The sequence below is a fragment of the Dermacentor silvarum genome, chromosome 8, assembly GCF_013339745.2.
Source record: "Dermacentor silvarum isolate Dsil-2018 chromosome 8, BIME_Dsil_1.4, whole genome shotgun sequence".
Classification (NCBI taxonomy): Eukaryota; Metazoa; Arthropoda; class Arachnida; order Ixodida; family Ixodidae; genus Dermacentor; species Dermacentor silvarum.
This window is the reverse complement of record NC_051161.1, coordinates 28,186,195-28,213,714: the sequence shown is the minus strand read 5'-3', so window position 1 is coordinate 28,213,714 and position 27,520 is coordinate 28,186,195. Positions and strand designations below refer to the sequence as shown.

At 48.0% G+C, this 27,520-nt stretch overlaps 1 protein-coding gene across 3 annotated transcripts in view; it reads right to left on the bottom strand.

Annotated features, from left to right (window-relative positions):
- Positions 1 to 27,520, bottom strand: part of LOC119460907 (uncharacterized) — a 60,640-nt gene that overhangs the window by 24,004 nt on the left and 9,116 nt on the right. The window contains exons 1-5 of one of the 3 annotated variants that reach the window (XM_049672512.1): positions 19,767 to 19,894; positions 10,600 to 10,771; positions 4,111 to 4,266; positions 1,506 to 1,642; positions 1,063 to 1,208 (exon numbers count right to left, since the gene is read on the bottom strand). In XM_049672512.1, the coding sequence (XP_049528469.1) occupies positions 1,063 to 1,208; positions 1,506 to 1,642; positions 4,111 to 4,266; positions 10,600 to 10,771; positions 19,767 to 19,776 (621 nt within the window). In that variant the 5' untranslated portion in view covers positions 19,777 to 19,894. Of the gene's footprint in view, positions 1 to 1,062; positions 1,209 to 1,505; positions 1,643 to 4,110; positions 4,267 to 10,599; positions 10,772 to 19,766; positions 19,895 to 27,520 lie in introns of those variants that run through there. The other 2 variants (XM_049672513.1, XM_049672514.1) reach the window with 2 other exon arrangements.

The window sequence follows — 27,520 nt, the reverse complement described above, 5'->3', positions numbered from 1 at the left end:
GCGCAAGGGAGGAAAGCGGGGAGGAAGCACGCCGTCTTCCCACCGGGGGGGGGGGGGGATCTTTTACTCCGGCGGCTGCTACTTATGGCGCAGTCGCGTAAGCCCTACCTTGAAAGCGATGGGCGACGCGGACAGTCGAGGCGCACCCAGGGCCGATAGCTTCATGAGCGCTATAGCACCCATACGCTTGACTACGCTTTTTTTCAGTTTGAATGAAGATTCGGTGCAGACAGCTGCTCATTACAGTATGACATAATGTGCATTGTTTTAGCCTATGTGGTGATAAAGTTCTGATTCATTTTTTTATTTTCATATCTGAAACATCTTGCTTTACTATTAAAGGTTCGATGCAGCCCGATCCGCTCACTTCAGAAAAAGTAGACGCACGCGAACGCTGTCCAGCAAACGTGACACTTATTCGTCGGGAAAACCGATATATCTATATGAGAACACAGCGAAGTGCAAAACCGACCGCCTTCGATAATATGTCGTTGCTTGAGCAGCGCATATTTGGGATTCCCATATATCCGACCTTAAGGAGGCCTAGTTTCCCATTATTCTACATTTAAAATAAATGAAAAAAAAATATATATATATATCGCGATTGTCTGGCATCGCTTCTTTATAACAGTACTAGCGTAAAAACATTATTGTGTATCGGGCCATATTCTTTATCGTACTAGGCATGCGCTTGTTCTTACGAACTGCTTCAGCGTTAAAGCTCGGCTCGTAATATATGGACCCTGAAGGCCACAGCCGACAAAGCTATCGCACTGGCTTGCGCAACAAAAATGCGCACGAACTATAACGACGCAAGAACAGCAATGACCATCTGCAAATTACACTCAAAATACGCCATGACATGTACTCGAGATGCGGCGTGTCCTGAGTGCCGTCAGTATATTTTCCTGTCCTTCTGCATCTGGCGACGCTTCCATAAATGCGTCATTTTCCCGACGAATTAACATTACGCTTGCTATAGCCAGAGCTATAGCGTGCCCTGTTCTGAACCGCGCTCTCTTTCGCTATGCACGAAAGGGAAGTGCGCTTCGAAATACCCACCTTGATATACGCCCTGACATTGGCCACCTTTTCCACGACGAAGCACTCAATCGGATCGCCGGCTGGATTGGGGACTTTCTTGATCATGTTGTAGTAGTCGGACAGCCTCCTGTAGAAAGTGGGATTGGTTGTCCGCTTCACGTCGCCTTCGGGAAAGGAAACAAAGTCGTGCGAAATGTTTTGGTCGCTAAAGAAATAACGGCGCACTATAATGGCACGACTCGGATGTAGCGCGTGATAGCTCACGTGCTCTGTCTTCTAACAGTTATTGCTAAATAAATTATTAGCCGACATCTTATTTGCTTATAGAGAACCAGTGGCATAGCCAGACATTTTTTTCGGCGGGGGAAGGGGGGGGGGGGGGAAGGGGGTGGTGATGAAGGGCCCCAAGAAAAAAGCTTACTTAACCTCCATAGTTCTCTTTTGTTGTGTCCTAAACTTACCAGACGGCTTGAAGCACGATTCCCTGAGGAAGAGCAAACCGCCGTCCCTGAGCCAGGAGATCTCTTTTTCGAGCAATCGCAAGCATTCCTCGTCACTCAGGTACATGTAGAGCCAGTTGCTGAACACCAAGTCGAAACTGCGCGAAAACAACGCGGCGTAGTGCCTTCAGAAAACCTTGAGACCAGCTCCGCAAATCGCTCCACTATTCCGAGTTCTCCTGGTTAAAATACCACTTTGTGAAACATAACCTGACCGCCATTATGAATCAAGAGAGCGAACGAGATATGAAGGGCAGATGTGTTCACCGAACTGTTTGGTTGGCTACTCTGCACAGAGGGAGGGGGAAACGATACACAAGATGAGGTGAAAAGATAAGACAATAACCTGTCTCCGCAGATATATATACGCGGAAGGATCCTGACGACGACTACAGTATTTCATACAGCCCCGATGCGTTTAAAACATGCACACTAACACTTTTAGAGCAACTCGGGCTGGGGTCAGGGTTCGAGTATTCTGCTTTCTGTAAGGTAGCGGATTCCAAGCTTGTCAAGCGTGGAGCGGAGCACGGAATGTACGCAATCGTCCCTTTGCGCCGACAAGGTTCACATTCGAGATTTCTGGCCGTTCTTCGCGGGAATGTGAAGCAGGGAGAGAAAGAAAAGGAAGAGAGAAGGCAGGGGTGTTAACCAGAAAACCGTCTGGTTGGCTACCCTACGCCGGAGAAGGGAAACAGGGAAATAGAAAGAAGAGAGAGAGAGAAGAAGGCGGTGAATGTGTGCATGTGCGGAGACAACACCACGCAGTCAAAGGAAAGCTATCGCGCAAACCAGTCGTTTTCAAAAAGAAGAAAAGTTCTTTCATTGCCTTCTGGGCCGATGATGTTCCAGTAGCGTCTGTACGCTCAACTGACGATCATCTAGTCGCCACAACGCACTGGACATTGATTATCTTCGTATGACGCCAAGGGAACCATAGGGAAAATGAACTGCTTTAGTAGGTGCTACACATCCATCTCTATCACCATGAGTGGCACTGGCTAACACTTCCAGGGCTGGGTTATAGATACATGTACGCGTATACAGAAGAAAGTGAACAAAGCGAGAGTTATCGCCGTCACTTAATTGGCAGCGAATTACATGCGCCACGCGGAGGTTGTGGGTTCACCTCCCACCAAAGGCAAAGTTGTATTTTCTTCCACTTTCATTTTCCCCTTTTATTTATTACTAATATTAGGCTTATTGCAAATCTAACCATCATCTGTAGTTGATTATGCAGCTAAATAACACAGCAGTTAATTTCTATTATGCTTTTCTTGTTTTCATATCACGACGCATACTATACATCACTTCCAAAACTCTACCGGAATTAAGTCCCTGCTGCTCTCACGCAAGGCTATACCTCAACGCCGAGCGACATCTGTGAGGTTGCTCCCACATTCAACATACACTACAAGACACGTTTACTGCCCTCATAATCCGATTTCACTGCTGAAGCGAATTAATCCCTTCACCCGAAAGCTTATATGGCGAAGCTTTTTTGTGCAGCACATACGAGTCTCTTGATCTGGACGACTCCACGAACATACAGTCTCCGGGCCTGGAGCAAAATAACTGTGTTTCTCTCTCCACATCGCCTTGCCTTGGTTGCATGTCTGTATACCTTCACGTGGTTGTTACTAAAAATTGAGCTCGTCAATTCCATTTATTGTTATCACATGACCGAACTGCCTAAGTGAATGAACAATCGCATCATCTTAGTGTCGAAGGGAAGGTACGTCGATTTTACGCCTAACTTCAGCAAAATTACAACTTCTAAGAACGATTTCTTGAAGTCTGTGGAAGTTTCTTCAAGTAGACTGGCGTTTCATTGGACGGAAGTTTCTTTGTGATTAAAAATTGATGAACCCAGCTGTAGGTCGCAGCTCTGATTTTCGTCTGAAATACATTTGAACAGCAGAGGTGCTTTCATCAGACAAAAAAAAAAAAAAAAAAAATGTATGCTGCATTATCAGACTGACGAAAGTGGACGAACAAAATGCATTAGTTCACGATTTATGGGAAATAGTTGACTCGTCGACATGACTTTAGCAAATTTTATATTCACAAATTATTGGTATGTTCCTGAGATATGGCATAATACACAAATTTCGTACGCTTTGGACGATCTAGTCGATCTGATCCCCTGCACTGTGATATCCGATTTCCTTGCAGAATAAGAGGTTCAAGCTCGGTGCATCTTTTTTCCTTTTATAATCTTTTTTTTTTTTCGATTTTCTTCGACTCTTTTAAACGATTAGGGGCCTAACTTGAAAATCTGCTGCCAATTCATAGTTGGAAGAAACTAACTTTCTGCGACAAAATCAGTTCATTCAAATATGTCCAGCAGTCGCCCATACGTTTCACATATGTATTTGAATGTGAAAGGCCGATTTGGCGCCCATTTGAGTGATTCCCGCATCATCTGTACAAAGAACTTGAAAGACTGACTTTGAGCACGCTGTGAGCAATGCCAACGAACGGACAGTTCACCCGCACCACGTACAACAAACTTTGTAAGTTGCGACAGAACAATTCAGGCGCGCCATGAGGCAGCAGGACTTACCTCTGTGCCGGTAGGTCAAGTTTCATGACGTCAAGCTGGACGAACGAGACATTGTCTAGGTGCCCGTTCCTCTGGCGGTTCGACTCCACATACGCAGGTATGAAGTCTACTGCCGTCACGTGACGTGCCTGGGTGGCCAACTTGCCGGTGAAACGACTGCGCATGTGTTGCGTCTTCATTAAAACTACGGACTGTACAGGGTGTTTCAGCGAACACTAAAGGTCTCCTGTGGCAGATAGCACAATTCTAATTCATGAACTGGTCTACTCGAAGAGGCGGACATAAGTTGCACAAAAAATTTAAATGTGTAATATACTAATTAACAATAATTAATTAATTAAGCTTTCAACTAATTACCTTATGGCCCATATTACAAATTCTAGCCGTGGCGTTCGCAAGGCGGATCCACTTACAACGAATCGGGATGACGACAGTTTCGAGATATTAATTCCCGAACTTTGCGGATAAATGCATTGGCGTTCCAGTTACTTTCTTAACAAAACGTCGTTTTATGCATTTACGCACTAAAGTTCGAAGATAGCTTGTTGCCAGATACGAAATAATATTTAAAAAGAAAGATTTGAATTCAAGTGAAAAGATCTTGCGGATGTTTCGGCTGCGGGCCCTGCCTACGTCTGAGCTGAAGCTTAAAAGATATTTTCCCTTGTGTGTCACCCTCTTATATAATGGTGATGAGAGAAAGCATATACCGTTCTTTCAGCTCTTCTCGAATGCGGCACGTTTTATAAGCGTGACATATGCGAGAAATTGCGCGACTGTCTGACTTCCAATTGTTTCATAACTTGATCTGCGTGACAGCGCCTATATCTTGTTTTGATAGTATTTAATTATATTATCTTTTTTCTTTTCACGGTGACGTCGCGATCGACTGATGAATCATCAATCTACAGATGAATTTTCGTGCCTGCCTACGTCTTATTGTATGGATTGATTGATTTTTTATTTATTGATTAATTGAATTTGTCCGATCGACGAGGGTCAAAGCCCGCAAGATTCGTACTTTCAGGTTGCCCGTCACGGAGTATGTCCAAACTGCCAAGTTGGCATTTTTTTTTTCTCTGTCTGATCAGAGATATACGGTGCTTCCTTTCACGTTGGCGTGTGCAGATTACGACGAAGGAGGAGAAGACGCCAAGTCGAGTTATCAGTGCGACAGAGCAGCACGACTCGTTGGAGCTACCTGTTCAACTACCATACCTGCGGCCGAAGTGGCGTGATGCAAAGAACAATGGCAGCCACGCACTCTCTTTTTTTTTTCTTCTTTTTTTGTACAGGCGGCAGATTGTAAGGATGGTGAAATTGATCGCGAAGGATATCTGAAGGATATTTCAAGTTATCGCCCAACGCACGCTTCCGACATAGACACAGCATGTATATTGAACCCGAAATGACACTTTTAAATATTGTTTTTTTTTTTATAGAGTAATTAAGGAGTGGAACATGCTGCCCGATTCACTGGTTTCCTCTTCTTTCATAGATACGTTTCTAAACGAGCTGCATGTTCTTGTTCATTCGGGTAAAGAAGTTTCCTGATCCGCTAGTTTCTATAATACCACGTTGTGGTCATGACAAGTGAAATTGTGTTCGGTATATTAGTACTATGAATATATGTGAAATAAGCAGTGCCTTTATTATTATTATTATTATTATTATTATTATTATTATTATTATTATTATTATTATTATTATTATTGTTGTTGTTGTTGTTGTTGTTGTTGTTGTTGTTGTTGTTGTTGTTGTTGCACGTGCGGTTATTCATTGTATTGTAAATATTGATTGTATCTCCATTCCTGTAATGGCCTTTCGGGGGTTAAGAGTATCAACAAACAAACAAACAGACAAACAATCTGCCGTTCCGCAGTCGCCTTTGAGACAACTGGGAAAACATTTGACGTGACAATAAACAAAGCGTGGCAACATGATATGCGCAAGAAAATAAAAACACAAGTCAAGAAATATAAACAAAAAGAGAAGCCGTGCATCGTTTAGCTTTAGTTTAAGTGTACCAACTTGGCCAGTAAGTTCTCTTGTTGCCACATGGCGCCTTGAGCCCGGGGCCCCTGAAAACAGAAGCTCCTAAACGTAGAACAACTTGCTGTTGGGCTAGTTGATAACTCATTCTGGTAAAAAAAGTTACAGGGCAGAAAACAGCCGCACACACCCACACACGCATTCACTCCAAAAAAGGATCCCCCAGACTCAGGCGCGCAGAGCGCCTATGTCTCCTAAGGGCTCCTAGGTGTTTTGGTGGAGGTGCAGTATACAGTAAACAAACATCTGGCAAACACAAACTTGGGCAAACACACACAGTTCTTAGCGATGCAAATTTACGTGACTGTATGCCACACACGTGCTTGGTGGCTGTGACTGATGTGACTGATTCTGTTGCGATAGTCATATCTGGGATCGTTGTCTGCAGGGATGTTCACCGATTGCTCTTGGACAACTGCAATCCAGCAATTTTATGTCAAATTGGTGCAGAGAAGTTGAAAGAAACGCAGCGGAGGTGTCTTTCTGTATCTGCAGATGCAATGCACGAAAACACTATACACCCACTTTCTCTTTATCTTTGCCAAAGATAAAAGGGGAAACAGTGTACTGTGGTGGTTGGGTGCTGCATCTGAGTGCTTAAAACACCCGCCGCGGTGGCGCAGTTAGCTAAGGCGTTGCGCTGCTGAGCACGAGGTCACGGGATCGAATGCCGGCCGCCGCGGCCGCATTTCGATAGAGGCGAAATGCAAAAACGCCCGTGTGCTTGCATTTAGTGCACGTTAAAGAACCCCAGGTGGTCAAAATTAATCCGGAGACCTCCACTACGGCGTGCCTCATAATCAGGGCTGGTTTTGGCACGTAAAACCCCAGAAAAAAGAAGAAGGTTTGAACATTTCTCTCCAGAGATCTCTCGCATCAAACACAACGACATATAGGTGCGTAACTCGCGCCGTTCAACGCCACTCTTGAATTTATGAATCTGAATCTCACAACACTTATGCCACGCGAGATAAGTTCTTTATTGGCCAGTAAGTGTGAAGATCGATGACGTTACATGAGCTGCGGGAATTTCAATTTGTCGTCGCCACCTCTATTTTCCCTTGTTACCAGCCTTTCTGACGTGCCAAACCTCAGATAGTGGCGAGAGTGAGTATATAATTCACGAATCTCGCTAAACATTTCTATTTATTTTTCCTTTACCAGAACTGCTGTTTCGAAACTCGGAAGTCTAACTCAGAAGTGACGCAATTCAAGTTCACCCTGTTTGCGCGACAGAATTTTTCAACCCTTCATCTCTGCATGCAACGAAGGGAAAAAATGCGTGCTTGTCAAGTGGTGGAAATGTGAACTCTGCAAAGAAAAATGGAAGAAGCGTCTGTGCAGGTTGAAAACATGATAATTAAGTGATGGTGTTCTAATGTCCCCAAGAATGCACACATGGGGATGTGAAACACGCCGTAGTGGAGGGCTCAGAATTAATTTTGATCCCCTTGGTGTTCTCTATAGTGCACTCAAATCTAACAAACACGAGTGTTTTGTACCTCGCCCTCAATGTAATGCGACCATGTCGGCAGGGAGTCGAACCCGGCCGCGAGCTCATGCTCAGGAGCGAAGCGCCGTAGCTACTGAGCCACCACGATATATGTCCGAAGCCGGATTGGCATGTAGCAATTCTACGTTATCTTTGACTTGAACAGCACACCGGATGCTAGGGACATACAAATCAGACCACAGTGATATGGCTGAAAGCTGAGCTCGATGGTGTGAATTCATGGTGGAATAAAGCTCACCAGAGTGTCAGTTTGGGCACGTTGACATTCCATAAAGACGACTAAAGAAGCGCGAACTGGACACAGACATAAAATGTCACACACACACGCGCACACGTACACGTGTGCTTTTTTATCTCTGCTCAGTTCGCGCTTGTTTATTCGCCTTCGTGGCGGAAAAGCAGCGCAAAAAGCACGAACACGGACGCATGAAAATCGTTATCTACACAAGCGCTATCAACTGACTGAAAAAGGGAAAGAAAAAAAAAAGTAAGGAAAGGGAGGTGGGGGGGAGGGGGGGGGTACTGCGCATGTGTAAGTGTAAGCTAATCACCTGCAAATATTCTCACGCGTGCCTCTACCCTCTCTCCCCTTACCCTTTTCCCCGAAGAACGACGAAAGACTGTAAAAGGTGTTCAAGGTAAGGAAGAACCGTTCGTTATGCCACAGCAGGAAATGTCTCATCTGCTGAGTGAAAAGCAAAGACGCACATATTTGATTAAATTCCCGACCGATTTTAGTGCACGACTTTGCACGACAACTATACTTTCCTCTATCAATCGGGTTTTGCTTGTGAAGCACATATGAGTCGCCTTGTGCACTCAAGGTACAGAGCAGTGAGAGATGCTGAACTTCTCACAAGAGTCGTGCTCCGTTCAGCCCAGCTTTCTGTTTTAAAGGACCCTTCTCTAAACCGCGTCGGAAAATTTGGTTAGACACTAGAAGTTGTAAAGCAACTTTCAGGGAGCGTTCTACCGCAAGAACATTTAGGCGCAAGCGTAGATGGCCCGCCTGTGAAATCGGCGAAATTACCTTTGTCGCCGCGAGGGAGGCGAGAGCCGGAGGAGGAAGGCACCTGGGGGTGGAGAAGAGAATCGTCGCGTTCGTGCCCTTTCCCTCTGTGCTTCGACGCCGCGGTACTCGCTGTGTACGTTCGCGGCGTGTCTTCTTTACATATGTAGCAATGTTAAAAAAAGTGTTTAGTAGTACGTAGCCGAGATAAGATACAAATTAGATGTCAAAACCAATTGTGCGAAGACGCAGAACCCACCCGCCCCCCTCCTCTCCGCAACATAGGGTACGTCTCTCCCGTTGCTGTGCTGTGCCACGGCTGCTGGATAAAAAAAAATCACAGTTTCGCTCTAAGGGCGAAGCAATGAATGCGATAGCAACACAGCAATATCCTACGAAGTAAGGTGAGCGGCTTTGGTAGCAATATGAATTGTAGTAAATATGAGCTGATTAAGTAAGCAGGTGTGCTGCGGCGTAAGTAGACCGGCATGAAGAGAGACTCGAAGACCATGAGAAGGCGCGTGTGAAACGGTGGTGTTGATGAGAAGCGCTTCCCGTGGGCAGCGCGTGTGAAGGGACACACATGTAGCTCTGCACTGCCGATCCGGGCAGCATTGCATGTGTAGCGTGCGTTGGAAAATGTGGCCCGACTATTACTAACTGAATGAACAAGCGTGGTGTGAGCGCGCACAAACATGAATATATCACACTGAATGACTGCAGACAACGACTGTCAAAACGCTGGCAGCAAGCGCATACGCCGCATGCAGCGGCGAAGGTACGTGCGGTCTATCGCTTCAACGGAAACTGAGCGGCGAATGCACGGCGAATGCACGGCGCATAAAGGTCAGAGCCGTGGGGAGATAAGAGACGGTGCGGGCGAGCGACGAGCGCGGTTGTTTGCAGAGTAAAAGTGCCCCCCCCCCCCCCCCCCCCCGCTCCCTCCGGCGCTGGCTTCCCGCTTCCTTGCTTGCGCGTGGGAGATTGAATGCGTTCGCTCTCCGTGATAGCGCGCGTCCCCGCACGCTTACGCTCGGGCATACGGCGCACGGCGAAGATTTTATCTATAGGGAACCTCACGGCGACGGCGACGCCGACGGCAGAAATCCGGTTGAAGTGTCCATATAATTGCTATCGCAATAATAAAAAAAAAAGGTTGGATGGATGGATGGATGGATGGATGGATGGATGGATGAGGCTGAACCCTTTAAATCGGGCGGTGACATACGCCACCTAGGTGCTAGCGCCGTTCGGCACAGCCAAGCGGCCGACAATGCAACTACGGCTGTCACGTTCGCTCCCATAGCAGCGCGCCCGACGCGGCAGGCCGAACCTTTTTTCTTTTTTTTTTTTTTATCCCGCGGCCGTGGCTGTGCTATGCAGTGCAGTGACTGCACTGAACTGCGCAAGGCATTGCACTGCATAAAACAGATTTTCTCGCGTTGCTAAGCTCAAGGTCGCGGATTGGATTCCGGCAGCGGCGGCCGCATATCGATGGGGGCGAAATGCGAAAAACTGTCGAGTACTTATATTTACGAGAACTCCAGGTGGTCAAAATAATTCCGGAGTTCCCCCCACTGCGGCGTGATTCATAATCAGATCGGAGTTTTCGCACGTAAGGCCCCAGAATTTATATTGAAATTGAGGACGACAGTCCTAACTTGGCATTGCGAACTTTCCAGTGAATTCGTCAATTTCAGTGTGTGCGTCTCAATTACGAATGCATTCAGTTTCTTTGGCGAGCATGCAGCCCGTATACTTTTGCTCAATTAACGCGCTTGCTTGTTTTTGCAATGCCTAAACCATGGTGTGACGTCCATATGTGTATACTGCGTTTTCACGATCGAGGTACAACAAGAACACTTGAACGCCTTTACGGATTGTTCTTTGTTTTTCTCTTTTGTACAATACTTACCCGATTCCGGAGCCCAGCTCGAGCACGTCCATTCCCGAGATGTCGGGCAGGTGCGACAGGATCTCCGCGCTTTCCTCTACGTTGAGTAGCTGCGCGCGGGCGTCCAGCATCATGCTCTCGAGGCTCGGATCGAAGTGCTCCCAGTATCGGAGCATCGTCTCACGAACGTCGCCTGTGCACCCAAGTAAAGAGGCACAAACATGCCGCCTCAGTGTTCCAATGTTACGTCACCATCATCATCATCAATGTCATACTACATCTGAAAATTGAGACATCGCAACTAGCTATAAAATTTGACACAGGACCAGAACGAGAGAAAAGACAGGGTACGCAGATGTGTGCTCGACTGATTCTTTAATTATCAGAAAACAGAATTCATGGGATGCGCGGACACGGAACATTGATTTGGCATGACAGCGTGATAGCGTGAGTATTTTAACATTTCCTCTCCGCGCCCCTTTTTTTCGGATTGCAGAGGCAGAAACATGGTCGGTGAAAGGTTGTCGTGAACGTTAGTCATAGTTAAAGTCATTCATGTATTCTTTTCGTTCACTTGAAATGCGCGCTCGCGCCTCTTTTTGTGGATGTGCCACTTTTTGATGACGTGCGCTGTTGTCCTGCGAAGTGTGCAGCGGCAAATGGAGACGGGAAATATTTGGATCAGGGCCGAGCCGCGGCTGGCAGCTCGAGTAGAGACCATCACCTGTGTAAGTCCTATGGTAAGGGCACACTGGTCCTAGTGCTGGGCGTGCGAACGTGCGCGGCTGGGTAGCTAGAACTAATTAAGGTTTCCAATGGGCGATCGCCGGTCTGCGCTCTTCGACAGATAGCAGCGTCCCTGTCGGCGACAGCCGCATATGCGTAGATCGAGGCGTGTGCTCCTCTTTGCGGAGGAGCAAGCAATGCCGCATTCCAGCACACGCGAGCTCGATCTATATACCTCCGCAGAGTTAGCTAGCCCTCCACTTTGCCGCCGACTTCATCGCAGAGGAACAGCCCGATCACCCGGTGGCGATGTTCAGCGATTCCAATGTGGCGCTCTTCGGCCTGCAGCGACCTAGAGAGCTAGCACGGGGTTAGCTCTCATCTCAATGCGGCTGGCTGCAGTGCAAAAAGCGGGGTGCGTCTGCACCTCGCGAACGACGGGGTATACCCAGGAATGAAGAAGCAGATGCCCTGGTGAAAGACGCCCATCGCAGCGACGCCCCTCTGTCCCGCCGTCACAGCGGGTGACTGCACCAGGCAGCGACACCTCCAAGCCTGTCATCCCAGTATAGGCGCGTTGATTTTTCGCGGAGGGACACCTCCACCCTTCTGCAGATGCGAACAGGCTGTCGCTGGACTGCGGCTCGGCTCTATAGGCTTGGTAAAGCGTCCTCCCCGGCTTGTGCTTTCTGTGGCGACACCAAAAAGCTGGGACACCAGGCTCTTCGCGTTCCCATGCACACAACCAACAACGCAACTTGCTCCATCAGGAGTTACGACGACTGGGTCTGGGCCGACCTTCCGGCCTGATCAGAGAGCCGCATCATCCGTCCCTGCCGAACGCAGGGCTTCGCTCTTCGTTAGCGTCGTCGAATTCCTGGACTCGACGGGGCTCTCCCGCCTAATCCTGCCTCCCCCAAGCGGACACTTTAGCCCTACAACATTACCCAGCTGCCCACCACGGAGACAGCCCAGCATGTCCACCTGATGCTTGCCATAAAATGCCAAATCTATCGGACGGCCCCTCCCCGGGATCTTGCCGACCAGCCTGCTGCGTTCTTGCCATAATCTCTCTTCCTTCCTGTCCTGTCTATCTTATTTATCTCTCTCCCTCTTTCCCCTTCTCCGTTGGCGTTAAACTTGGTGAGCCGTGCTCCCAAAAGGGCGGCAGAAGACAGCGTCAACCTTTCCACTTTCCCAACGAACCACCTTATATAGGCGGAGCTATTAGATATTTCTGAGACTATGGGCATCTCCCAAGTGTCAGATCATGGCGACGGACTGTCCCGAGGCCTTTGATCAGCCATTTTCATTTTTGTATTCGCTTTCCTTGTGGAATACTCGCGCCGTGTAACTTCTAGTGTCTCTGTTTACAATTGAACTCAACTTTGAATTATTTTAATCGAAGATCATTGAGTTCCTGCAGCCAAAGTACGAGAACAATCCAGCAGCTCAACAAGAGCCGACAATAAAAAAAATATATTAAAATATCACCTACTTTCAGGAAAGAACAGCGTCCGAGCGGAAGAACAACTCTGTCAGTAGGTACTCATGGCGATATTCGATGCCCGTGTTTTTAAGATATTCGTATTCGATTAAAAAATTTCTCTATTCTGACGGCCCCGAATGCGAAATTAGCAAGTGTAAAATTTGGTGACGAATATCTCGGGAACAAACTCCCCAGGAGAATCAAAGTGAAGTTATCTTCACATGCGATGGTGTTAACGTTTCAGATATAAACATATATACCATAATCGTGATGACAAAAAATGTATTAAGAAGTTTTGTTAATTATGTGTTTGACGGCTCTTATTTCTCGCGAAAAGTGTGCCCTCCAAAGCGCATAAACCGCCCGTGCAATCAGATCTTGCGCAGCTACTATAGCGTTTTTATTGAAATTACCTTTAGTTTAACATAGAAGGCCCTGTATATAGCCATGCCGGCTTATCTTGTGCGCAACGTAAACTACAATATCTCAAATAACACGGTGGTTTTATTACTTAGGCGAAAAATAAAATGCAGTGCTAAGAAGCGAAAACAAGCCACGCGATGTCTGATTTTGAAGTGCATAACCATCGAACGAAGTGCTGTCCCTTCATTCAAACCGGTTCACAAAGATAAGGGTGGATATATCCGCCATATGCAACAATGCAACATAGTTTTGTTTATTTAGACCGTCTTAAGGTCCCGTTTGTGTGTTAAGTCGAAGAAGCGTGAAAAAAAAGGAAGGAAGTTGCTGGACACACCCGACATCAGTGATTGTTTTACAGGGTGTCTCAAATATCATGCACCAAGAGGTAAAAGTATGCAAATTCCACGTAGTTGGAAACCAAGGTAAGGCTGTTTGCCGTTGCTTGGAGATACTCAGGATATTTCTTACATTCCGCCTAATCACATAATTAGCCTTAGTTAAATAATCAACAGTGTCACATATAATTAAATGAAAAAAAGTCAATGATAAAATTGTAGAGCAACATTAAAAACTCCCGATACAGCTTTCTGTTGCTCAATACGTGCTACATAAAAGTGTTTTTCCGAGCGTGGAAGTAGCCCGCGAATAGACGCAAAGTGCCTCGAGCTGCCAGTCGCGCAGCAATTTTGCGTGTATTCGCAGGCTTCATTCACGCTCGGAAAAGCACTTTTATGTAGCACGTATTGAGCAATAGAAAAAGCCGTGTCAGGAGTTTTTCATGTTGCTCTACAATTTTCTCATTGACACTTTCATCTAATTATAATATTCCAGAAGTTGATTAATGAATTAAGACTAATTATGCAATCAGACGGAATGCTAAGATTAATCTTAGCATCGCCAAGCGACGGCAAACAATATTGCCTTGGTTCTGTCCACCTACGTAGCATCTGCATATTTTAAAATTTGGTGCATGATAGATGGGACACCATATATATATATATATATATATATATATATATATATAGTGAGCATTATATTACCCCTTCATCTTCTTCATCTGTATATACTCATCATCATGGCCAGCGTCATTCGCTTCGGCGCGCGGCCTGCATAATAAACCGTCGAGGTTTAACAGCTGTCTCGCAAGTGGTGGAGAGTGCTCTCGATCCCTTGGTCCTCTACGACTTCGAGTGTCCCTGGAGCTTCGTTCCGGTCGCTGCTTGCCCCGCCTTTCCGCCACCATGCCCCAAGAAGATCCACCAGGAGCCCCTAGCGTCACCGTCTCTGCCCCACCGGCCGTTCCTTCATGGACCGTCAGCGCGCGGCAGCGCGATCCCACCATGTTCGCTGGCCTTCCTAGTGAGGACGTTGACGACTGGCTGGACAATTATGACCGAGTGAGTGAGTCTAACCGGTGGGATGATTCTCACAAGCTTCGGAGCGTCGCATTCTACCTCACTGACGTTGCCAGGACTTGGTTTCTTAACCATGAGCGCTCCTTCCCTGACTGGGCGGCTTTCAGACACCAGCTTCGGCAAATTTTCGGCGCCCCCAACGTCCGCTCTGAGGTAGCCAAGAAAAAGCTTGATGCACGCATGCAACTTCCCGGGGAAACATACACCTCTTATATCTAGGACGTCCTCGCCCTTTGTCGCCGGGTTGACGCAGCCATGACTGAATCAGATCGTGTTCGCCATATCCTCAAGGGCATTGCCCACGTCGCGTTCAACGCACTGGCCATTAAGAATCCAAATACCGTTAACGATGTTATCGCGACTTGCCAGCATCTGGACGCCCTGCAGGCCATCCGTTTACAACCTGTCGCCTGTGACACGCCTCCTTCCTCCGATACGGACCTGCGTGTCCTGATTCGGACTCTCATACGCGAGGAGCTCCAAGTGTACGGCCTGCGCAGTCCTCCCGTTCTTCAGCCGCAACCTTCGGTTCCTGGCCTGCGCGACATCATCAAAGAGGAGCTGTCCTCCATGACCTGCACTGTGGGCTGTGTCCCTCCTTCGCCGGCGCCCTCGTATGCTCAGGTTGGGGCTATGCAACCAGCGTTCGTTCAGACAACGCCTCCTGCTCCTGCTACTCCCAACCATCTGGCGACTCTGGCACCTCGTGCACCTGCCACATGTAGCATATTACCCTACCCGGCCTTCACCCCGCCCCATTTGTTATTAATGCGGTATTCGCGGGCACATATCGCGCTTTTGTCGCAGACGACAACAGGACGAACGCCGTGGTTACGATGTTTACGAGCGAGACCCATTGCCTCTTCCAAGTCCCTACCAGCGCCGGCTTTCCCAACGCTCACTTACTCCGCCTCCAAATCCCGAAGAGCCTCGCAACTACCGTCCAGGGCGCCGCCGCTCGCCTTCCCCTCTCCGACGCTCGACATCACCTCTGCTACCGGCCTCCCGCACTCCTGACTACCGATCGGAAAACTAGATGGCGCAGTCTTTGCAGGGAAAGCTGCATGGCCCGCACAGACTACAATTCCTCCAGTGTGCCCGGCCAATACTTTATTAGTGTGTGTAGAAGGTGTACCCGTTCCTGCATTGATTGATACGGGCGCAGATATTTCTGTTATTCACGCTGACTTGTGCTCTCGTCTACGCAAGGTTACCACACCTTACAATGGAGCTATTCTACATGGCGCAAATAATGTTGTGATTCGGCCATCGGCGCAATGCACAGTTCGAGTTTCGATTGACGGGATTCGCCACCATATTCAGTTCGCCGTGTTGCCTTCCTGTGCTCACATGCTTATACTAGGGTGGGACTTTCTCTCTTCCGCGTCCGCTTTTATTTCGTGCCGTCAACGCCTCGTTAAGTTGACCGAGACCGACAATTCCGACGACGTGCCCGACCCGCGCCTTCGCTTACGAACTGCTGACGATTGTATGGTGCCTCCTGGCCGCGAACAACTTCTTGTAGTTAACTCTGACATCGCCGATGGTGACGTTTTAGTTGTACCATCAGCTCGTTGCCTATCCAAAGGGATTGCTCTGGCACCTAGCCTTGTTCGCTTCACCAACGGTACGGCCACTTTGGCTGTACTCAACACAACCACTGAGCCAGTACTTCTTCCTAAAGGCGCTGTTGTCATTTGCGTCTTGGACACTCAGCCTGTCTCTGTGCTTACCTCGACTACTGCTTTTTCACAGGCACCTACCGCTATAGAGCCAGCCCCTGCTTCTGTTCTCGCTGGTGCAATCAGCACTGATCTAACGCCACAGCAGACGGAAGAGTTACTGGCGTTGTTATCTAAGCATAAAGACTCCTTCGACTTGCACTCTCCTCTTCTGGGACAGACTTCTGCAACGGCTCATCGCATACACACAGATGGAACTTCCATCGTGCGCCGGCGGCCATATCGCGTTTCTTCCTCCGAACGCCAGATCATCGATACTCACGTTGCCGACATGCTGAAACGAAGCATTATCCGCCCTTCCTCCAGCCCTTGGTCGTCACCTGTCGTTTTGGTGCGTAAGAAAGACGGCTCCGTGCGATTTTGCGTAGACTACCGTGCCTTGAACAAAATAACCCGCAAAGATGTATATCCACTTCCCCGAATCGATGATGCATTAGATTCATTACAAGGCGCGGAGTATTTCACCAGCCTTGATCTACGCTCCGGATACTGGCAGATCCCCATGCACGAAGAAGACAAGGAAAAAACTGCCTTTGCCACTCCCGATGGACTTTACGAATTTAACGTAATGCCTTTCGGCCTGTGTAATGCTCCCGCCACATTTGAGCGGATGATTGACACCGTACTACGGGGCCTAAAGTGGAAGACTTGCTTATGCTACCTTGACGACATCGTCATATTTTCGTCGACCTTCCATCAGCACTTGCAGCGCCTCGACGAAGTCTTGACATGCCTCTCTGCTGCTGGCCGGCCTTCAGCTCAATACAAAAAAGTGCCACTTCGCCAGCAAAACCATTAAAGTACTCGGACACCTTGTCAGCAAGGAGGGCATTCGACCTGACCCCGATAAGATTACCGCTGTCCTGCGCTTCCCCAGGCCTCAACGCGCCAAAGACTTGCGTAGCTTCCTTGGCCTAGCCTCGTATTTCCGACGCTTCATACGTAACTTTGCCACCATTGCGGCGCCGCTCCATCAACTACTTCCTTCTGGAGCTCCCTATGTATGGTCGGACGAATGCCAAACTGCTTTTGACGCCCTCAAGCGTGCCCTCACGTCCGAACCTGTGCTTTGTCATTTCGACAACACCGCACCCACTCTTCTACATACTGACGCCAGCGGCTATGGTATCGGCGCTGTTCTTCTGCAACGTCAGCAAACTTCCGAAGAACGTGTGGTCGCATACGCAAGTCGCACGCTAACCCCTGCAGAGAAAAATTATACGATTACCGAGCAAGAGTGTCTTGCCGTTGTTTGGTCCGTCCAAAAATTCCGGCCTTATCTGCACGGCCGCCACTTTACGGTCGTTACTGATCACCACGCCTTGTGCTGGTTGGCGACGGTAAAAAATTTAACGGGTCGTCTCGGCCGTTGGATACTTCGTTTACAAGAATACGACTTCGACGTCACCTATAAGTCTGGAAAGAAACACCAGGATGCTGATGCTCTCTCTCGTTGTCCCCTACCACCGTCTTCTAACACTGCCTGCTTACCACCTTCCGTGAGCAACCCGCCGGACGTCTCTCCTGCATTTCCTTCACTCGCAGCTCTCGACCGGCTCCCACCTAGCCATTCTCATACGTTTGCAACTTGCCAACGTAGTGACCCCAGGGGTTACTGCCACTCCGTTATGGAACGTATTCGGGGATCCTCTCGCACACCTAACGCTCGACTCCGTCGGCAGTTGAAGAACCACAAGATTGAAAATTCGGTGCTATACCGGTACGTGTTTCATCCCGAAGGACACCGTTGGGTCCCTGTAGTTCCCCGATCACTTCGGACCCAGATACTGGAGACCTTTCATGACGATCCCATTGCCGGTCACTTTGGTTTTCATAAAACCTATGAGCGAATTCGCAGCCGCTTCTGTTGGCCTGGACTTGCAACAAGCGTAGCAAAATACGTGGCTTCCTGTTCGCTCTGCCAACACCGCAAACGACTGACCTCACCTCCGGCTGGACTGCTACAACCTGTCCCGTGTCCTGAAGCTCCTTTCGCTGTAGTTGGTATCGACTTGTATGGACCACTACCCTTATCGGCTGGCGGTAAACGATGGATTGTCACAGCTGTAGACCACTTGACACGGTACGCTGAAACAGCCGCACTACCTTCCGGTTCCGCAGCGGAGGTTGCCTCCTTTTTCTTGGAAGCCATCTTTTTACGACACGGAGCCCCACGTATCCTTTTGAGTGACCGCGGCAGGACCTTTCTGTCTAAACTTCTCGACGATGTTCTCCGTGCGTCCAATACCATCCATAAAGCGACTTCCAGCTACCACCCTCAAACTAATGGCCTCACAGAGCGCTTTCATCGTACGCTGTCCGACATGATTTCAATGTACATCAACCCTGATCACACCAATTGGGATGTTATTCTCCCATTCGTCACCTTCGCTTACAACACGGCCGTCCAACGCACAACGGGGTACTCACCCTTTTTCCTTGTGTATGGTCGTCAACCAATCACTGTCCTCGACGTCTCTTTCTTTGACGTCCCCGTGCCCTCGTCCACATCAACGTGTGAGCAATTTGTTTCGCGAATTACCCAGTGTCGCCAACACGCCCGCCTCAACACCGACGCCAGTCAACAAGACCGCAAAACTCGCTATGATGCATCCCACCGTGTCGTTTCTTTCCAGCCTGGAGACGAAGTGTTGCTGTGGACTCCAGTTCGCGTTCCTGGTTTATGCGAGAAATTTCAGTCCCGTTTTGTCGGGCTTTACACAGTTCAGGAACAGACTTCGCCAGTTAACTATCGTGTCGCGCCCGTTGTTACGCCTTTGGACGGCCGTTGCCGTACCACAGAGATTGTGCATGTTTCACGTTTAAAGCCTTTCATACGGCGTTCGCCGCCATAGCCAGCGGCCAGGTTGGCCGCTTCCATGCGCGGGGGTAATTGTGTGAGCATTATATTACCCTTCATCTTCTTCATCTGTATATACTCATCATCATGGCCAGCGTCATTCGCTTCGGCGCGCGGCCTGCATAATAAACCGTCGAGGTTTAACAGCTGTCTCGCAATATATATATATATATATATATATATATATATATATATATATATATATATATATATATATATATATCACCGAAGTTCCAAGCACATAAGTTCTAACTTCACTTTGTGCAAAGATATGAGTACTAGCTCTGGGTTAATTACATTCGGGACCGCACTAAATAAATAAATAAATAAATAAATAAATAAATAAATAATAAATAAATAAATAAATAAAAGAATGACAAAAAATCAGCAAAGTCGGAGTCAGTTCCCGCAAAAGAACAAATGTCAAACTCGTTCACATTGTCGACAACCGGCCGATAGCTGACTGGTGAATTCCTGAAGGAAACTATCAAGGCTACACAGAAGAGGGGGTGAAAAGGTAGCCGACCAATTACCTTGACTCATGGTGACTCCAGTGAGAGAGACAGGGCTGCCCAGATAAGAGAGAAACGAAATTCCCGATCGAGCTGTCAGGCACCCACAGTCTGCTGGCCGTTGAGAAAGCCACGCCGTTATATATACAACAAACCGAGATTCCGACCTGCTTTCCCCAGCGGTCGATAACCGGATGCGCTCCTGAAGAGGACCGAGCAAATAGTCCGACCGCGATCGCCACCCGTTATCTCGTCACGCTTTTACTGCTGTTCTTCTTCCAACTACCACGAGGCTCGAGCGGGCATTGTTCTCACCCGCGACGCGACGATGATGACGATCATCCCTTGTAGAATGGCGCAAACCCACTGCGGCGGATAGGCCACGAAGATAGGACAAAAAAAAAAAAAAAAAAAAAAAAAAAAAAAAACGATTCGTTTCGCTCTCGTTCGCGTAGAATTTCCTTCTCAATTGCTTCGTGCTGTTGTGTAAGTTTCAATGTCGAAGTGCCGTATCTGGACCCTTGCGAAACTACGTGTCTTCACGTTTATCCCAGAAGAACTTGTACTGGCGGAACCGGTAATTGCTACAAAGCTATATACGACGTTATCCAGCTATAGGGATGTACAACGCTAAACAGCTATACGTATATAGGATACTTTGTGAATAGCGTGATACTGAAAATGACACACAAGTAAAAAAAAGGGTCAACCACATGTCGACGCCAATGGCGACAAGGTCGACATGTACGGTGGTTCAAATGAATCGATGATTAAATGTCGATTATATCTTTCTATTCTTACTCTTTTTAATGTTATTTAATAATTTCCTATATTATTCGCAACGCATTTCACGCGCAAATACACGTACACCTTGTCTTCCTAAGCGTCGACATTTGGTGGGCATTTTTTCTAGAAGTGGTTACAAGATAGACAAATCAGATACGCCAAACCCGTGTGAAATTATCAAATAAGACCTTGTCCTGAACAAAAAGTCACAGGCCTGCGCGGCACAGCCGCTGGTGGAGCGGCTCAAGAGTAGCTACAATTTCGGCACCACGCACACCAGGGTCTTCGCGACAAAGTCTCTACGCCTCGTTTTGATGAGAACGATCTGAACTGTCCGCGGGGCGTCGACGGCGAGCTGCAGCTTGTAATGCTCTCTGCACAGCACTCTGCTGAGCCCGGTGATGCGTGTTTGTAGCCGCGCACGTAGATCTACGATTCGCTTCTTCAGCAGCGGTTCGTACCTTGCGAGGAGACGCCATAACGTGTACCGAAGAGGTATCCAGAATACGTGGCGCACATCTCACATCGGAATCGCGTTGATTGCGCGCCTCGTCTGAATCGCATCTCGTGGTCTGCGCCTGCGCACGCTGCGTTTGCAGGCACCTTAACTAGATGGCGCCACCATACCGGCGGAGTCTGGAGGAGGAGGAATAAACACATGCGTTTCGCCGCAGCTCGGCTGGACCCGGTGAACAATAGATGCTCTGACGTCACACCAGATATTTCCTCCCTAGGTTGTCCCCAGAATTTTTTTTTCTCTCTGTGCGTTCCTTATGACACTGTGAAGTACCTGGCGCGTCACGTGAACATGAGAACATGGCCGGCGTGCTTGGAGGAGATCGGAAAGATCACACGAGAGTTGAGATATACTGTAGTTGAGATCACCTGTTAACTGGGTGACAGCCGTGACACTGATGGTGATGCTATAAAGCATAACCATCCTTTGATTGCCTCTTTGCAGGGTATGAATGAAAATGAACCGAGTTTGCAAAAAAAAACAATCTAGATTTTAATTAGATTTTAATTAGAGGCGGAGGAGGCGGCTATCGCCCTGGCCATACACAGCGCATATTCTCCCCTCTTCGTCTTCTCGGGATTCCCGTACAGCCGTTAGGTCCTTTTCGGCGGCGCTTATCGAAACGGGCGAATAGAATTGCGATCAACAAGCTCACTAATTTCGGTCAAATTGGCACGGAAGCATATTTCCACATTTCATGGTTCCCGACCTACCTGGGAGACTCAATCCAACCGCACGGCTGCAACCCCAACGAACGGGCTCACCGGCTGGCGCGCATTTCACGACCCGCGCAGCCGTCAACGGCCCCCCTCGTAACGAGGCTAGTAACGAGGGGGAGCCATGTAGTTAGTGGACAGTGTGCTTCGGAGACGCTGGTCGTCGCAGCCTCCGCTCGGCTCGCCGCCTTCTTAGTAAGAACGACGGCACGGCTCGTTCGCCGCCGTCACGTTAATTCCTACACTAGCATCCAGAAAGACCCATTGTGCACCTTTCACGAGATCGTCTCACACTACCGCTTGGAAAGGAGGTGGTTCTCTCCTCCTCACCCAAAACTAAATAAACCACAAGCTAGCACGCTCAGAATGTTACAAACCCGCACGTACCCCACTCCGCGGTCCCTTAGCAGGATAGACCCGCACTTCCCGCAGTCGTGCCCCAAATGCGGAGCCGACTCATGCTCTTTCGATCACATGCTCTGGCTGTGCCCAGCCATAGAAAACTCTATACTTGCCACAAAGGAACAGTGGGAGGAGTTCCTAAGAAGCGACCACCACCACATCCAACTCCAGGCAGTCCAGAGGGCCCCCGACATCGCAACGGGATTTCGCCTCCCGGTGCCATCGTGGGCGGAGCCACCGACTTGACCTGAGGGAGCCCGAAGGCTCCCCCTGGCCAGTTTCTCAGGACCAATAAAAGTTCTTGTCACTGTCAATCTAGATTTTTCCTGGCGGATGTAACATTGAGACCAAGAAAAGAGCATTGGAGATCAAGGGAAATTTTTTTATCGCGATAGCAATTATATGGACACTCCAAGCGGATTTCTGCCGTCGTCGTCGCCGTGAGGTCCAGTATAAAGTCCAAGGGCGATAAAATCATTGCCGCGCGCCGTACATGCACACGGCGGAGAGCAAACGCGACGTCTTTCGTCGCGCGAAAGGCCGTGGAGGGATGGGAGGGGGCAACGTTGTGCTGCGGCCCCAACTGCGTTAGGGAAATGGCGACTCAATCTCGCACGCGAAAGGGGGAAAGCAGCGCGGGAGGGGGTGCAGCTTCTACTCTGCCAGCAACCGCATACTTGTACTTTGCGCGGCTGCGGGCGGTCGCGCGCACCATATCTTGATAGCGATCTGCACACGGCTCCTACCTTTGTAGGCGTTCTGCTTTCGCCGCTCAGTTTCCGTTGAAGCGATAGACCGCACCAACCTTCGCTCGCTGCTGCAGCCGCGCTTGCTCACGCCAGCGTTTTCACAGCGGTTTTCTGCGGTCATCGAGTGTGGTCTATTCATGTTTGCTTGTGCGCGCTGACACAATGCTTGTTAATTCAGTTAGTAAGCGAATGTGCCCAAGTTATACAGCCGATAAAACTACTATCTTTACTCCGTACAGCTATGCTATTGCAACTGATGATTCGTCTTTCGGGCGAAGCTGCGACTCTAAGTTTCTGTATATTCCACCCCACGGAAAATTAAAACAATTTGTTCAGCTTAATTTCTGATCATGGGGATTTGTACCAAAAACAATGGAATATTTATTAAGTTATAAATTATTAGTACAGTAATTAATTAATCAGAAACTCGTTTGTCAAGCTATAACCTGAAACTAATTCAGCATTACTATGGGTTTTGTGTCAATCCCCATGCTTAAATTAGTATTTTGGGGTGCCAAACTCGGCGTATCAAAAGTAATACTAAGACACTGTGCGGTCAAGGTCAACAAGAAGTCCTCTTTAATTCTTTTTATAAATTTAAACCTAGCTTTCCCGCAAGACAGTTGGACAAACTAATGGCAGCATTATCGTTTTTACAAACAGTGGGAAGAAGCACAGTTTGCTTGTCCTATGACATGGAAAATCTAGACGAGGCTCTCGTGATGGAATCCCGTGCAAGGGACAAGCACCAGCATGTGCAGCTAGCACTTCCATCTTCACTTGTCAAAAATTAAATAAAAAAGTCAGTTTCACCCAAAAAGCAAAGCAGCAATTGTGATAGCAAATTAGTAAAGAGCTATACAAAGTAAGGACAGTAGCTTTATCGGCTATATAAACTAGGACATATTCCATTACTGACTGAATTAACAAGCATGGTGTCAGCAGACACAAGCAAACATGAATAGATCACACTCAATGCTCGCAAACAGCCGCTGCCAAAACGCTGGCATGAGCGAGCGCGGCAGCAGCAGCGAGCAAAGGTTCGTGCTGTCTATTGCTTCAACGGAATCTGAGCAGCAAAAGCACAGCCCAAAGGTAGGTAGGAGCCCTTTCAAGATACGGTGCGTGCGACCGCCAGCAGCCGTGCAAAGTAAAAGTATGCAGTTTCTGGCCAGTAGAAGCCACGCCCCCTCCCTGCCGCACTGCCTTCCCGCTTTCCTCATTGCGTGTGAGATAGTCTCCAGTGCCCCTTGCGCCCGCTCGCAATATATGCAGTTTGTGCCGCAGCACAGTGTCGCCCACCCTCCCATCTTCCCACAACCTTTTGCGCGACGGAAGAAGTCACGTTTGCTCTCCGCTGTGCGTTCACTCTCCATGAAAGCGTGCGTCCCTCGCCCACGTTTCACTCACACATACAGCAGTACGGCAAGAGAGAGAAGAGACTTTATTTGCACCCGTCAACTAGATGACTGGGTAGAGGCTTCACCTAAACCCACCTCATCCTCCCTAACGGTCGACCGGGATCCCTTGGGACGCGGCGGCGGTCAGGGCGAGACCGATGACTTGCCGTTGTGCATTTTCTTCTTCGTTGAGTAGCAAGGACTCCCAGGATTCTCTGCATCTATCTGGCTCATCAAAGTTAGGACAGGTCCAAACCATGTGGACTAAGTCCGCTATACCATTACAATGCGTACACCGAGGGCTATACACCGAGGGATGCCATTGTGCTCAACAGTTGTGGGTCGGAAATACCCCTGTTTGCAGTTTCCTCACATACTTCCTCGCTTTTGGTAAGGTTCTTATCCGCTCTCGGGTAAGTCTTACGCCCCAGCTTATAATGGTTAAGAATTTCTTGAAAAGTGCTCAGATCTGGACACCGGCTCATCAGGGTTTGCGAGGGAACGAGAAGGCGCACGCGCTGGCCCGAGGTCTCACTTTCCGGGATTCCAGCGCTGTCTCGACAACACCCCCAAGCGAGGAACCCCTACAGACCGCTGACGATCTGAGCACTTTTCAAGCATACGGCAACGATTTTATTGCCCTTGGACTTTACACAGAACTTCACGGCGACTGCAGAAATCCGCTTGGAGTGTCCATATAATTGCTATCGCAATAATAGTGAACCATGACCAGTGCCGACATTAGCTAAGCAACTGTGCAATGCAGAGAAGCGCACCTGCAGTTAAGGAAAAAGTGAAAAAAAAATTATAGGGTTTTACGTGCCAAAACCACAATCTGATTATGAGGCACGCCGTAGTGGGGGACTACGTAATTTTGACCACCTGGGGCTTTAAAGTGCACCTAATCTAAGTACAACGGGTGTTTTCGCATTTCGCCCCATCAAAATGCGACCTGCCGTGGCCGGGATTCAATCCCGCGACCTTGTGCTTTGAAGGAAAAAGTGTCTAATGATTCAAAGCAAGTGGCATGTGATACACACAGCAGCCATGTATGTATCACAGTGCTGGCTGCTCCTTTAACCACTACCTTAACTTTGTGTATGACACAGAGAAACCACACAAACAATGTAAACAGGAAGGAAGACACATTTACTAGAAATGAATTCTGATGTTTCACATCAAAAGTAATGGGATGGGGGAAATAATAATAAAGGTGTATAGTGGGAGGATGCTGTATACAGAGCAGCTTGACAGCATGTTTGTTTTGTCGGAACAGTTTTATACAGTCCAAGCACCAGAGCAAACCAGGATAAGTTTACTACAACTACCATGTGCATGATAAATTAGGAAGCAGGCACAGTTTCAGCGAAGATAGGCGTATAGCGTCTGTCCGTGTAGTGCTTTCACATCATCCGGGGTTATGTGCGTCAGCTTTGCAGATTTGTCTCGAGATCTGTAGATTTCCAGCGTCTTTCCCGTAGTGTTAAAAACTACTGAAACCTGAAAATAAAACAGTAAAATGCTAGAATTAAGTACTGTACATTTTAAGTGTACTGTACAGTACAACAAATGGTGCCATGTAAATGAAGCCCCCTGTGGAACAAGGTGCCCGGTGAAACTAGGTGCCCTGTAACACTAACCTTCTGTTGTGTACCCCCCTGCATGTACAGTTGACTACAAAAGTTTACGGACCACGATATCTCAGAGAATGTTGACTTTCGGAACAGCCTGTAACAGTAGCCAGTAAAACCGTACATCTCAATGTTGTTTGCATATGCTAGTAGAGGTTGGAAATGCGAATACCGGGCTGCATTGTGAAGCTGCAGAGATAATCAGTCTTCTCTGATATCATGTGTCCATAAAATTTTGTGGTTGGCTGTACCTGTTAAGCAGCTTTACTTGCAACAAAGTAAAAGAGGATGTTGTTCGGTACTTTGAAAATGTAAAAGCAGGTTTGTTGGTAATTGATGACAGATTATTTAGCACCATGGACAAAACACAGAAGGAGCACAAGAAACATTCCATAAATACTTCAGTCGCTGCGCAAGTATGCCAACTCAAGTCCGGTGGATAAATGACTATGTGTGTCAAAAAAAGTCAAACAATCGCCTTGTCCATTGTGCTAAAGGGGTAGAGCACTTCACTTGTCAGAAAAAAGATACCGTATTTACTCGCATAATGAACACACTTTTCTTCCGGGAAAATTTACGCAAAGCTGGAGGGTGCATTCATTATGCTGGACAAAATGTAGAGTGATTTTTTTTTTCCGCAGCCACCTCTAAAGAGTAAGAGACATGGTATGATTCAGCGTCCGATACAGAGTCCAACACGCCGGAACAGCAAGTGGATCTGAGGAGTTTGGCTGTGCCGCAGCACCAAATTGGACACCTAGCATGCACGCCTCGGATCCAGCGGCCGTTCTGGCGCGTTGGACGCTGAATCGTACTGCGTGTCTCCTACTTTTGTCACAAAGCAGACATCTGATACGGCACTATGTCACAGCAAAACGCCTCGTATCTGGCTACTGTTGCTGCGCATCTAATGCTGTATTGGATGCCGAATCCTACCGTGTGTCTCGTACTTCACGGCAAAAAGTTTGGGGTGCGATCATTATCTTAGGGAAAGAAGACACACACTTTTGGATTAGAAAAGTAGGGGGTGCGTTCATTATGTGAGCAAATACAGTACTTGCAAGAGGGAACAGTGCACCAGACAGAGGGCACAACCACGTGTAGAAGGGCATCAATGATGGTCACTTGGGGTTCCGCTGTCCTACTGTGGCTGTGCCTCAAATTAACTAGTAGCACAGTTCTAAGCTGTTGTTTTCGAAAGCTCGTATATAGGGCTACTGAGATGCTAGGTGTAAAATCCAGTGTCAGTTTGCACTGATGCTGAAAGAATTATTGCTTCTCAGATTGGGTCCTGCATTGAGTGCATAGTGCTCTTGAACATGACGCAATTGGAAAACCATGCATTCACGCTTGTCTGTCTTGTAATGACTGTTTCTCTTGGTAACCAGGTGATTAAGTTACTACACAAACATGCCTTGCTTCTGCGATAAATTTGATTGAAAGTCAGTGCTCTTGCTTGCTTCTTTCCTTTTCTGCATTTGCCTGGGCTGTGAACAATCACTCATGCAGTTGTGCATGTGGCAACTGATTAAGCATGAACATAGGGTGAGAGCAGAAGCATTTTCTATGGGAAC